The sequence below is a fragment of the Vombatus ursinus genome, unplaced genomic scaffold, assembly GCF_900497805.2.
Source record: "Vombatus ursinus unplaced genomic scaffold, bare-nosed wombat genome assembly UNPS02014818.1, whole genome shotgun sequence".
Classification (NCBI taxonomy): Eukaryota; Metazoa; Chordata; class Mammalia; order Diprotodontia; family Vombatidae; genus Vombatus; species Vombatus ursinus.
The window spans coordinates 19,097,754-19,112,385 of NW_020954596.1; the positions used below are offsets into that span (position 1 = coordinate 19,097,754).

General features: G+C 41.5%; 1 protein-coding gene across 1 annotated transcript in view; it reads right to left on the bottom strand.

Moving 5' to 3' along the window:
* Positions 1 to 14,632, bottom strand: part of WDR1 (WD repeat domain 1) — a 57,264-nt gene that overhangs the window by 7,100 nt on the left and 35,532 nt on the right. The window contains exons 6-13 of the mRNA XM_027836140.1: positions 14,475 to 14,552; positions 13,985 to 14,065; positions 12,859 to 13,092; positions 10,348 to 10,435; positions 9,576 to 9,732; positions 7,184 to 7,271; positions 3,803 to 3,913; positions 1,128 to 1,301 (exon numbers count right to left, since the gene is read on the bottom strand). Of these exons, the coding sequence (XP_027691941.1) occupies positions 1,128 to 1,301; positions 3,803 to 3,913; positions 7,184 to 7,271; positions 9,576 to 9,732; positions 10,348 to 10,435; positions 12,859 to 13,092; positions 13,985 to 14,065; positions 14,475 to 14,552 (1,011 nt within the window). The remainder of the gene's footprint in view (positions 1 to 1,127; positions 1,302 to 3,802; positions 3,914 to 7,183; positions 7,272 to 9,575; positions 9,733 to 10,347; positions 10,436 to 12,858; positions 13,093 to 13,984; positions 14,066 to 14,474; positions 14,553 to 14,632) is intronic.

Sequence of the window (14,632 nt, forward strand, 5' to 3'; positions counted from 1 at the left end):
AAAATATAGTACTTGTTATAAAACTACTTCTCTCCTAGCACTAAATGGTATACAAAGGTTACACTACTGAAAATACTAGCAAGAAATCCCTTTTCCTAAGTGGAATTATGTCTATCTCTACAGACTAATGCTATCCTCTCTGGGACTAGCATGGGCATTTGGAAGGGACAGGTTTTCACTGTGTATACCAAAATTCAGCACTGGCTTTCCCACTGGGTAACAGAGTTGAAACAATCCCTTAGGAGCATCGAGTTCAAATTTCCTCATTTTGTGGATGTGGAAAATAAAGCCCAGGAAAGAAGTGAATTACCTAAAGTCATACAGTATCAAAACAAGGCCATGATTCCTAATTCAAGGCTCTCTCCTTTCCCACCTTTTTCACATTGCCTCCTTGTTCTTTAATTGTCTCATAACTATACATATTATCTCTCTGTTCCTTGAGGACCAGACACTTAAGTGTCTTTTATCTGCAGTACACTGAGCTCGGTTCTAGGGGAAACAGATAAACAGAAATAAGTCTCTAAACTCCAAGGGCTTGAGATCTAATAGGGGGAAGATAAATTCAAGAAACAGTTACTAGAGGCTTCTTTTGTACTGGGCAAGATGCTATGGGGAAAAATGATCAAGGACCAAAAATATATTCTCTACATGGCAAGACCGTAAGATCCGGGATAGTGGTGGGTGCCATTTGATTAAGAAACATTTCTCAAAGGTCTCTTTTGTGCTGAGTACTGAGCTAGGTGCTTTGTGGAGGAAAACAATCCTTTTCCAGCAAACTCCAGGGGTAGATAAACAACATTTACATGTCAATATAATGCAAATAAGAAGTCCTTACAAAGGAGTACAAAGTGCTAAGATAAGATGAAACAGACAGCAGGTGTTAAGTAATTGCTGAATTCATTACACTATGGCCACAGTACTGATCAAAGCAGCTAGCCAAAGAATCTGAACCTGTAACTGGAGCCTCATTCAAACCAACTGACCACAGGATGAATCCACATCCTGGAGCTTCAAAGGGTATTGTACCTGTCCTCTTGCATTAGAGGAAGTAGCCTAGGCCAACACTGTCTGTTTTCAGCACTTGGGAAGGGGGAAAAGAAAGGCCATCCCCATTTGCCGTCCCTTACCGAGTAACCGTCAGCCACGCTGAAGACTGTGACCACTTTACTGGCGTCACAGACAGCAAGGAAAGCACCATCGTGGGAGTAGGCCAGGTCTGTCACGGGTCCCTTGGCTTCAAGAAGCTTATCTTCATGTTTCAACGTCGTTCCTTGGATCGAATACAAACGGACGTTCCCATCCTAAAGATGCGTTAACAGAGAGCACGGTCATGAACAAAGCATAACCAGAAAATGATTCCCTACTCTGGATTCTAAAGGGGGTGAAGGTGGAGGAAGAGGGGAGTAGGACAAAGAAAAACAAGTCGGAATCCTGAAAGCAGTCAAGTTCCGTGGGACACTGAGCCCTGCAGTATATGTGTCTGCCCTTGGACTGGCAGATAATCCCAGAACTCTGGTTTCTGTTGTCCTGCAGTTTATAAAACACTTTCCTCACAACAACCCAATGAGGTTAAGTCATGAAAGCGCTGCTCCTATTTTACAGTGAAGGAAGCAACTTCCAAGGTCATAATAACAAGAGTAAGCATTCATAGCTCACTTCTGAACTATTATCTCATTAGATCCTCATGAGAACCCTGGGGAAGGACTGTTACCTCCACTGAGGAAACCGAAATTGAGACATGGGAAGCTGACATTAGAGATACAGGTTGAGTGATTTGGCCAAGGTCACACAGCTAAGTATCTGAGGCTGGATTTGAACCCAGGTCATCTAGATTTTAGTGCCTGATCCACTGTGCCATTTAGATGTCTTAATGGTAAAATGGAGACTAGAACCCAGGTATTCCAACTTGGTCGTGGACTTGGCTTCTAGTTATCAACAATGGAAGAAAGCCAAGGCAAACACATGCATGTAGGGCCTGGTCAAAAAAAGTCCATAGGCTGTAGTCTACCTTGCCACCCTGGTTTGTGGCAAACAGTTAAAGACAATTCTCTCCTTAAGACAGTTAAATAAAAGGAATGTGCCTATCTCTTTAGCCAGGGAGGTGGTTTTCAGTCCCTTATCTATCTCCTCTAAGCAGTAGTTTCCATCTGAAAAATGGGAATGTTTTCATTACCTGACTCACCTGTCATTTCATGAGCCGAAATAAGAACATAGATGCAATGTTCTAAAAGTCTAAGTTTATTATTTTCTCCAACTAAGATACATAAAGGGGGCTTTTTACTGTTTTCATGGTGGGGATCTGTCTCCTATGATTGCTAGACATTCATTTATTCAACCACCAGATGCCATATACTCATTCTCACTTTTCCCCAGTGACAAGACCATTCCCCCATAACCTGGAATGTTACCATTGTACTTAGCTCAATCCTACTCATCCCTTAAGACACCATCTTGACAGCTTCCCTCCCTCATGAAGGAGTCTTCTGGCCTAAAACTCTCCCTTTTCTGAAACCCTCTGTATTGGCTGGACCACATGGTGCTCCAGCTCTGTAGGCTTCCTTCTCTTCATTTGGACAAAGGGCTCTCCAGGTATGCCTTTGGGCACCCCCTTCCCCTATCACCTAGCATGTAAGCGGTACTCAACTGAAGCTAGTTTGATTGGCAGAAAAATGAGAAGGGAACAGAGGCTCAGCAAATTACAATCCAAAATATGTGATAAGTCCACTGGGCCAGAGTAAGTAGTTCAAAGAAGTTTTTCAGAATATAAGACAGGGTGAAGGATGCATAAAAGAATAATCTTATATGTTGTTGTACAAAGGGATACAGCCAAAGTATATTAAATCTCACGAATTTAGATTCAGGACAATTCCCATTACTCACCAAGCCAGAGGCTTACTTATCTCTACTAAGCATATTAATGCCATAAACAAGACTGCCAGGAGTGGGGGAAATGACTAACCTGTTTATAACTGTACTTTTAAAAAGGCACCTCAAGAGTCTTTCTTTTAAGCACTAGTAGTTGGCCTGCCAGCATGTGTGTACTCGATGCTTAGCTGTTCATTAATACCAACTCGGGTACAAGGCCCCAGCATCTCATGAGCTTTAATCTCTTGCTGCAGTTAATGCTGGAAATAAAATTGCATTTCTTTAAAAGACAAATTTAGAGTTTTAATTCCCCCATCCAATTTAATTTGATGGATCATGGGATTTTACTCCCTTCCCTGCACATAACCAACATTCACCCTAATTCTCTATTCCTTATGTTGCAGAGGTGACCTTCAGTCCTGAAAGGCTGGGCCAGCCCAAACCAAGCTCTTCCAGGTCCAATGTGAAGGTGGAAAGGCTCTAGGCAGAGAATGACCTTCATTCAAAGGCCAACCTCCCTGAGTTCAGAAAGGCTCACCAAAGGAGGGTTGGTTGGTGACCATAGGATACAGGGGTTCTGACCAGGAAACTACCAAGGTGCAGAAGGGGTGTCATCTATATCCAAACCACACAAAGGAAATCAGAGGATAATAACAGCATTTACTTCCCATGGTTACTGTGAGGAACAAATGAGATAACGAACGTGAAAAACTTAGCACAGTGCCTGGCACATGGTTAATGCTGTATAAATGCTAGCTATTATCATTATTCCCTGTAACATCTTTCTTAAATGCTACCCTGTCAAAGGTTAGTCAGTCAAGAAGCACTGATTAAGCTCTTATGATGTGCCAAGGCACTGTGCTAGGCACTGGGGATATTTTAGAAAGGGCAAAAGATTGTAAGGTGAAAGACGGTCGAGGTAAACAAAGACTCCTACTGCTCCGCCCACGGCTGCGGTGCTTCCTGATGGGTGCACGGCTACAACTTCTGGTTCGTAGCCCAGATCATCGATACTGAAGCATTTCTTCTGATCCTTCATTAACACAATCTACAGGAAAAAAGAAATATGAAGTTAAAGTATTTTCTAATTTAGCTCCAACCGAATCTAACCACAAGGTCAACAAATCTTAGAAAACCTAAACCACCCTTACAAATCTATGCCAACCCTTTCTGTCTTCCTGAAAGAAGAGTCGTCTCCAGAACCCAGGAAACCTGATTCCAAGTCCAATTATTCTACTTCCCTCCACTGCCCCTTAGGGAACAGCTCACCAATCAACCAGTACTTATTGAGTACCTACTGCAAGGTAGGCACTGTGCCAGGTGCTGGGGATATAGAAGACCAAAGTGACACAAATCAAGCTAGCAAGCAGGAGTTTCTTCCACTTTCAAAGAACTAAGGAGTCAAACCCTTAGCATCCCCTAAACCCACAAAGATGCAACCCAGAAACATGGTGGAGTACAAAGAGAAGTGGGCTGAGGACCACGAGGCTTGGGTTCGAGTCTTGGTTCTGTTAATTACTGCCTTTGTGACCTAATCAAAGTTACTTCTCCTTTCTGGATCTGCTTCTTCCTCTTCTTCTTCTCCTCAACTACTGACATACACAGAAGGCTTTTAAGTTTTCAAAGCACTTTACACACATGACCTCACCCAAGCCTCATGACAACTCCAAGGGGCACACGTCACATATTGCTAATGCTATGCCACAGATGAGAAGATCTGATGCTCAGATAGGTTCCCTGAGGAACCTAACCTTGAGCACTGCATAATGACTCAGTTTTAAAATGTAATTTTGTCAAATATTTCCCAATTACATTTTATTCTGCTTCAGAACATGTTGGGGAGTGTTGTGCTTGGTAACTTTGGGGTACGTAACTCTGGTCACCTAGCTAGTGAGGTTCAGATTCAAGATTTGAACCTAGCTTTTCCTGATTTCAATCGTACCACTCAGCTTGCTATGTCACACTGTTCTGATCTGTACATAATATGAAAGGCCTGGACTAGCCCAGGGGTTCTTAACCTGGGGGAGTCCATTAAGTTAAAAAAAATTATAACCTTGGCAACGCAGCTGGTTTCCTTTGTAATCTCTATTTTATATTATGCATTTAAAAATATTTTTCTGAGGTGATGTCCACGGTCTAGAACCCCTTGGACTTGATGATTTTTATGGTACCCTCCCTGGCTCCAATACTCTATGCTCCTATTTAAAAAAATACGAAACACATGTATAATGTATGTATGATTACAAGCATTTCATCTCCTTTAATGATAGAACTTGAGCCTAAATGTCTTTCCTCAGCTCATCTCAGTGGCACCCTCCCTGAATTTAAATTAGATCTGTTACACACACCCAATAGTTACTGGTAGGCATGCTGCAGCCTACCCATCATTCTGTAGGCAATGTGAGCATGCTGCATCTTCATACTTGCCTTCACAGTCACAGCATAGAGCAGGATGTGTGTGTGTGTGCGTGTGTGTGTGTGTGTGTGCGTGTGAACTGATTAATAAAATGAAGACCACGTATGTAATGAGTTAGTTTAATGTGACAATCAAGAGAACTAAGCAGATTCTATCTTACGAACTCTGACACTCCATCTTGTGCTACCATATGTGTTCTCCTTCATTTGGTTTTTTTTCTGCTATTCATCCACAGGAAACCATATTATATAAGCCATTTATTGTTTCATAAATGCAGGTGGATGCAGTTATATCAACATCTTTCCATTTTACGAATAGAAGACCCTGAAACCTACTTGTCCCCCTCCCAACTCTACCAAAACTCACTCTTTACTCCTCCCAACTTGGAAAGACCCCAATTTTTCCTCCAATTAGAAATTAGATTACCTAATTTTGTATCCTGGTTAACTGTTTTATTATAACTAATTGGTCTTATTTGATTGTTTTTATGTATAAAAATCTGCTTTATCTGTATTCAGGGTCTTTGGACTGACTGAGGAGTCCACTAACCCATTTATTCTGACTGCTCAGTTAATATATTACTTTTGCTCAGATTGTGTCATCAGTTATTATTAATCACCACAGTAGGTGTATCTTGCTCTATGCTATGACTGTGCTAAATCTTAAGGCAAGCATGAAGATGATTAGTGTGTATGTATATGTGTATATTCCTGCTCTATGCTATGACTATGCTAAATATGCATACATGTGCTATTATATATAAATGTGCTATGTATGTATATACAGTGTATATATGTGTACATGTGAGTGTATATGCATGCACACTCTTGTGAATTTGCCTTCCTAAAAACCAGCTACAAAAGCAGTTCTCCCCACCAACTATGAAATGTAAACCACACTCAAATTGCTGTGTTCTTTTACTGAGGAGGAGGGACTAGTGCCTTAACACAGGCTGATTCCAGGCTGCTCAATTTAAATGACCTCTGAGTATCAAGGTTTTCTAAAGTGTTCATGGTCCATTCAGGGGCAACGCTGATCAAAAGCCCAAAGAAATCAATAACAGGTTCAATCTTATGACTGAATAAGGTACCAGCTGCCTTCCCTCTTCACCTTGTCCCTCACTAAACATAACTTTAGAGTTGGAAGACCTATTCTAATCCATAACTGGAGAAAGAAGGCCCATGTATAGCACATGGTAGGCCTCTAGCCTGTCCTTGAAATTCTCCAGTAAGGGCAAACCCAAAGCAGTTCACTCCACTTTAGAAAGGCTCTAATTTTTAGGAAGTTTTTCCTTAAATAAAGCTGGTATTTTCCTAGAGTAAGTGGCAGGGTTAGGGTTTGAACTCAGGCTGGCTGACTACAAATTCAATGCTCTTCCCCTGTAACAGTATCTGCTTCAGAGGGGAAAATCCAGCCTAAGGGTGAGTCATCTTAGACTCCATTCAAAGGGCCTTAGAAAAGGGGTTTCCAACCTTTTTTTGGTACTTGCACCCCTGAGCTTTCAGTTGATGTTCCATACATTCACTCAATATGAAAGGAATACTTTACCATGTACATAAATTAGATTCCTTTTGAACCACTCTTAGGAGCACTGAGCTATATATATTGTTTTGTAACTTCACTGACTGAAAATCAATTTTTAAAAATATAATTCAAAGTTAATTTACATTTAATATAACTTCTACATACACACACGTGGTAAGATGATTATGTATGTGTATGTATACACACACATTTTCCCTGTCCCCCATGGGGTACACACAACCTAGCTTGTAAACCCTTGTTTTAGAATACCTGATAATGCAATGGCGTTACCTTTTGGACCGTCTGACAGTTCGACTGACAGACACAGACACAGACACACACACCCCCCGCTGAAAAGACCCCTGGGCTAAGACTTACCTGTCCAATACATACAACTACTGCATAGCCTCCAGGCCCAACTGCTACACATTTTGGTTGAATGTCCAGCTTTATTACACTCTGTCCACTGTGAAAAACAGGAAGGAGAAAACAGTTTTAAAGCCACTCAATGCTGTCACTTAAATCTTAGACTATTTCAGTCCACTCTGAAAATCGAAAACTTATTACAGTAAGACTTCATAATTAACTGCAATATGCGGGAAGAATTTAGTTTAATTAGGTTGAGCATGGCGATCCTGCAAAGCATAGGCATGCATAAGAGCAGGGGACACCATAAGAAATTTAATCCACCCATGCACAGAAATCATCACCAAGACTTAATTTTTCAGCGGAACTGTGCAGTGACAATAATGTGTTTAGAAATAGCCTCGGGGTTATACTGTTACAGAGGCAAGTCTTTGCAGAGGAAGGTAACTAATTTGATGTGTCAGGGACTTGGAAGCCTTTTCTTTCCCTCCTGGCTAAAATTCCCTTTAAAAAAAAAAAAAATCTGACCTAACTTTAAGATAATTACAGGTAGTGACCCAAGTATGAATCAAAAGGATAGGGTTAAGAACAAAAAAAGAAAAAAACACAAACCCAAATCCCACATATATAATCCTGATTCCTCTTCAATGAGGCGAAAATAAAAAGAGCTTTTCCAAACCATATTGTTCCTAGGCTATCAGGTCGTGAACTTGACATACCTGCAAGTATTCTTTAAGAAAACAGGAGCCAACCATCACGAATCCTCTCATCTCTTTCACATCTCTGGTATTTCCTTTATCTCCGGTCTCCCTGCTCATCGTGAAGGTCAGCCCCCTCCCCAGCAGTTTGTTCCAGCTACACCATTGCCCCCCACAATCTTCAAACAACCCCTGCATGCCTGCTCCTTCCCTACTGCCTCTAACCGTAATCCGGTCTTGAAAAAAGAAAGCTTTTCCCCTATTTTAAGCGTATCCTACTTTTAGAATTCCTTGTAGCCAGACTAAAACCTGCCTCTTTGTCACGTACATTTTTAAGTGACAATCCCTTCAAAAACTTGAGATTACCATGTCTCCTTCCAATAAAGTCTTTTCTCGAGGTTAAATATCTACCATCCCTTCAGCACATTATCACATTGCACGTTCAACAGCCCCCTTGCCAGCCTGCTTGTCCTTCCTAAACTGCAGTACCCCAACTGAACTCCAGAGTATAGTGGGATGACTTTGTCCCTTGCTCTGGATACCATGCCTCTTCTTTTCTTTCTTTTCTAGATCTGTGATCCCATCTATGTAGAGAGTTCCTGTTACAAGACTTTCTCTCCCAATGCAGTCAGGAATCTTCTCTGCAATTTATAGTTTTAGAGAACTCACTGGGGTGCTGAGAAGTTAAGTGATTTGTCCAGGGTCACACGGCCACTGGGTGCCAGCTCTAGGACTGGTTGTCCCTGCTCCAAGGCCAACTCCATTCTCTCAACTCTCCATGTCTCACGTCTGTCTTCTACCATGTTCTCTTCTCCTATCACTTAGAACAAGAGTCAGCAAACCATGGCCTGCAATTTTGCTGCCTGCTTTTATATGATCAGCAAGCTCACAATGTCATTTTGATTTTTTTAAATTTTAAATAAAATTTTAATCTAAAAATCATTCTTAGATCATTGGTTGTTCAAAAAGAGGCAGCAGGCTAGATATGGTTCTGGGGTCATAGTCTGCTGATCCTTGACTTTGTCAAGGACTCGTTTGTGATTGTATTCTTTGTTTCTGGTCATTCAACCCATCATTATATAAATTACATAGATATGAAGGTTTTCTTTTGTTAATGTTCCAACCCATAATTTTTCCTTGCATTATACATGTGTATATTTGTGTATATACATGTGTACATCTATATGTGTATGTATGTATGCATGCATGGTACATATAGGTGTTTAACGGTTGACTGTATTTGTGTGTGTATATATATGCATGTGTATACTCACATCTATCAAATTTTCTTGAGTAGAGCATAAACTTCATCAGGTCTGGGATTATTCTTTTCTGTCTTAGTCTAAATGTCCCTCAAACTTGGGACAGTTCCTTATATAAAGTTCGAGATGCCAAAGACTCACATACCGGTGGGGTAGCTAGGTGACACAGTGAATACAGTGCCGGGCCTGGAGTCTGGAAGACTCATTTTCCTGAGTTCAAATATGGCCTCAGACACTAGCTGTGTGACCCTGGGCAAGTCACTTAACCCTGCTTGCCTCAGTCTCCTCATCTGTAAAATGGCAAACCACTCCAGTTATCTTTGCCAAGAAAACACCAAATGGGGTCACAAGTCAGACATGACTGAAACAACTGAACAACAACAACAAAACTTGGCACATTTCCTTACACGTGGTTCTAGATGCCATTCTACATTCTACACGCACCTGTAGTCCCTCTGGATAAGATTGGTGTAACGCACTGTATCATCCATGCTGCAGCTGACGAGTTGATCTGCCTCATCTATAGCCATCCTGGATACCTGATTGGTGTGTCCTTTCCCAGCAAAGGAATCATTTTCACCAGTCTCAGAATCCCAATAATGTGAGAAGTAGGATTAAGGGAAAAAACAAGGTTAAACCATTGATTTGGGAGGACAGTATCAGAGAATTCATTCCACTCACTCTTTCCTAGGTGGAGGCCTGGCCCAAAAATGACGGCAAGATACAGAACCAAATTAAATAAAAATCCCACTACAGACTGCTCACCAATCCTGTTCTCTTGAGGGCCGCAAGAGGCAAAACACTGGTAAGTCTGCAAATTCATTCCCCCTTATTTGCCAATTTGCAGTGGTGGTATTAACCTAGAAGCAAACTTGGAACAGGAGGGAAATTTCTGGCAGACTACAGGTGAAGCTTTGGTATGTGATCTTGGGCAAGTAATTTCAGCTCTCCAACCCTCACCCCTACTTTAGAGCTGAACAAGTGAGGTGGGAGGGTGGAAGGGGTTCAATGACTCCCAAGGTGACTCAGCTACAGCTGAGACTGAAACCAAGCTCTGACTCCAGGTCTAGGGCTTGGTCCATTATATCACATAACAGATGCCTAGATAACCTGGCAAGCTGCTGTCCCCTCTTCTGGGGACACGAGATTCCTTTAATGTAGACAAAAGAGTAGGAGTACTGGAACTCAAGAAATCAGTTCATCTTCAAAAGGATATTAATGTGTCCATCGTGGCTCCCAGAATAGATGTATGATTTACCACCATTTTTATGAATCGTCAAGCACTGGATTGATTTGCTGTGGCCCTGTAAAGGAAGAAATAGGATCAGAGTAAGCTGAGCTGTGAATATTATCAGCTAGCCTTCTTTCTCTCCAAATTAATTTTTTGGGGGGGAGTGGGCGGTGGGGTGGGAAGAGGAGAGAATGGACACATCCTAGGAAGGCAATTTCTCCTGAATGTGTTCCAAAAACCACTGCTCTGTTCTTGGCATTTTATACACAAAAGGCTCTAATGTCAATGGCTTAAAGGCATGCGGAGAAGGCAGTCCTACAGTGAAGCACTGTTACATTTCAGCAGTCTCCAAATTTGAGGAATTATTGGCCAGAGAACTGACCAGCTGGGCCAAATCAGATTTTTAGGAGGTCTACTTGTCAACTCAAAGACTCTCATTAAAAAACCATTAGGTCACTTAATTTCCATTTATATTCCTGTTCGTGCTCAGTGTTAGAATTCAATTTACTATCTGCTGTGTTGGCCAATAGAGTTCTATGGTTAGCTGAGGTGTTTTTTTTTTGGGGGGGGGGGAGGGCAGCAGCCAAAGGAGAATCCATATCATGTATATAGAAGTTCCCTATGTCTGAGAGTCAATCAATGTACAATAGCACAAGAGTTTGAAAAAAAAGGAACTGGGACACTAATGTCTACTTTGATAAATTTAAGAGCCATGAGATTGCTAAACTGTGACCTAAGGGGAAAAAAAGGATACCAGACATACAATATTAGAGCTTGAGCTTTCTGGTCTCAGTCTCAATAAAAAGTAAGCAAAACTACACTCAGATCATCTAAGCCATCCTTTGTTAAGCAGAAGCATGCTGACTGTGTCACATGTCCTCAGCACAACAGCAATTTTCCAGTGAGGCCACTCAGTTGTATTAGTCTGGCAACACTGCCAGCAGAGTGTGGCCAACAACCACGGTCAGTAATTCCGAACTGACGATTTGGCACATAGGGATTTCTTGAGGAGTTTCAGCCTTATTTGTGAATTGTGTGGCTTTTTTGAGGGAAAGGAACAGAGGTGGAGAGTGGAAGACCTATTCAAGAGTGGGGAACCTGCAGCCTTGAGGCCACAGATTCTCCATCCTTTGGTCCTATGTGCACTGCAATGACATGGAAAAGTATCATGGATCCTGGGCACACGAGTCTTAACATTTCTCTACAACCCTCTTCTTCTCCCTCTACCCCCACAAAAAAAAAAAAAAAATTGGATTTTGACTTCTCACTGTATAGGCTGATCTTCAATCACTTACTGAATGGGGCTCAAACAACCTGACCCCACGAATATCAAATCTATATCTGTCACTCACTAACAGTGGCCTAATGACCTGCAATTTCGTTAAGGGCCCAGACAACTCAATCCTATTTTTGGAGAAGATATTCTCTAGTTAAAATCATTAATGGCTCCCCTCTCATTGGACTACCAACCAAAGGTCAAATCCCTTTGCCTCCTCCACAAACTGGTCTTGCCTTGGCTTTCTAGCACTCTCATACTGGTTTCCCTCCCTCCATGTTCTTTATTTCCTCTGGTTAAAATCTGACCTCCTAACAAAATCTCGAGCTTTCCTATCTCTATGCTTTTACTTAAACTAACCCCTTATATCTGGAATCTCTTTCTTGTCTCTTCTTTGCCAAATTAAAACTACTAGTTGCAAGATCCTATCTCTCCCAAGAGCTTAGCTCAGGCCATCCTTCACCTGCCTCAAATGAACTACTGCAGAACTCATCCAGGATGGCCAGCACCATCACCTGACCTGCTTCTACAGCCTAAGGGACCTGGCCAATTCTACTCTGTTGCAACCTGAGCACTTCCAATTTTCCCTGCAGCTGAAACTCCTTTTATGTGTTATCTTCCTCAACTAGACTATGAGTTCCTCAACTGCAAGGAGTATCTAATTTTTTATGTTTGCATCCCCAGTGATTGGCACATAAAAGAGCTTAATAAATTCTTTCTTCCTTCCATTCATTCATTCATTCATCCATCCATCCCGGTAGACAATTAATGTTTACTGCAATTGAATTTAAGATTGGCTTATTCAGAATGATTAAAAGTAAGGTTCAGTTAGAAAGAGGAACTAGAATTTGCCAGGAACTAGAACCGCCAAGTCAATAAATAAACATTTAAGTGCCTACTGTGTACCAGGCACTGGGCTAAGCTCTGAGGATACACAGAGGCAAAAGGACATTTCTTGCCTTCAAGAGACTAACTGGGAGGCAATAAGGAGACAAATATGCACAAACAAGCTATGACGGAAAAAAGGAAATAATTAAAGAGAAGTAAATTGTAGGGCCTGGGCTGGTGGACATACTGCAACATCTTTAGCCCAGATGCTACACAGAACACTGAGGTTCTCTTGGGGGTGGAAGGGAAGGAGAAAGAAATCTTCCTTCATTTGTGGATTTCACCTTCTTCAGGCTGCTTCAAGTGCCACCCTCCCAAAGCACCCAATTTACCTTGATAACTCTGAGTGGCTTATTAGGGTTGTTTTTGTCCAGGTAGTTGATATATCCTGAGAGGGAAACGCTTATCAAGTGGTCTTTCTGCCATAAGCATCCCAGCTGCTGATCCAACACATCTGAGCCCATGTTAAAAGTATTAACCACGGAATTAGCACCAACGTCCCAAATTTTAGCAGTTTTGTCTCCAGAAGCAGAAAGCAAATGGCTGCTGTCAGGGCTCCAGCTAATCTACAAAGTCAAGAGTTAACATCTTATTAAACTGCTCTTAGAATCTTTTTCACAGCTAGAATCCCAGAAACCTAAAATGAATTAGAAGCCCCTTCGGAGTTCAACCTAGTCTAGGAATGGGGAACCTGCAGCCTCAAGGCCACATGTGGCCTTCTAGGTCCTCGGGTGCAGCCTTTTGACTGAGTCCAAGTTTTACAGAACAGATCCTTTTATTAAGGGAATTTGTTCTGTGAACTTTGAATTCAGTCAAAGGCCCTCTCTCTTGAGGACACAGAGGGGCCACATGTGGCTTGAGGCTGCAGGTTCCCCACCCCTGAAGTTCAACTCATACCTGAACAGGTAGGCATCCTCTTAGAGTACCCCTGACAAATGATTATTCTGTACGAGGACCTCCAGGTGTGGGAAACCCAGTCCCAACCACACTTTGGAAAAACCTCCTAGTCCAGCAGATCGCAAACATTTTGGTATCAGGGTCCTTTCCTACATTTAAAAATTAGTGATCATCTCCAAGCAGCTTTGTTTTTGTGGGTTTTATTTACGATATGTACTGTAGTAGAAATTAAAATGTTTTATTACTATGAAATTAGTTTTAACTATGGACCCCCTGAACTTTGGTAGGGGTTTGCTAAGACCACACACACTGAGAACTGCTACTGTGAATCCTAGTCTAACTGATTACAAGAAGAAAGAAATCGAGGCCTAAGCCAGTGAAGGGTAAGTTGAGCTGGGTCACAGCTAATCAGGAGTAGATCTGGGATTAGAATTCAGGCTTCCCAGTGCAGTCGGCTTTCCACATCTTACACTTAATTCTCCCAAAGTTGTATTCTATCGTCAGAACACAGAGACCAGAGTCTTTCAAAAAATAAAACATCTGAAAAAAGATGGTACTTACAGCATAAATTCCACCATCATGAGCCTTGCTTCCTCCTAGTGCACAGACTTTCTCTCCAGTCTTTCCATCATAGATGTAAATCTTGTAAGACAAAACAGAAGTAAGTCACATTAACATCTATCAGGGTCCTAAAGTGAGATTTAGGCTAGTCTTCAAGTCCTTCACCACCACACTTAGAGATGACAGATGACCTAATCCAAACCCCTACTAAGAACTAACTCCCTCAAGTCTGTGCATCATATGCAAGAATTTGAATTTCACACTATGTAAAATGCAAACATCGCCTTAATTATCTCACTTCTACTGAAATACATGAGCATCCCACATCAGTATGGCTTTCCAGCAGGCAAGAAACAGGTTTATTTCAAATTCCTCCATTTAGGAAAACAATCATAACTTTCCCCCTCACCCTACAACAGCTTCATGAAAGCAACCACAGTTTTTAAAAAGTAAGCTATATTTTCTCCAATAAGAAAGCAAGGAAAGTTACCTGGCCATCAGCACTTGCTGTAGCAAATTTATTCCCATCTGGAGAGAACCTGACACAGTTGACAAATCGGCTGTGGTCCTGCAGAAAACATTCAAAGTTAGCCACCTCATAAACATGTTAAAATGTAAAATTTTAAATTAGATAGCATAAAAAATAAA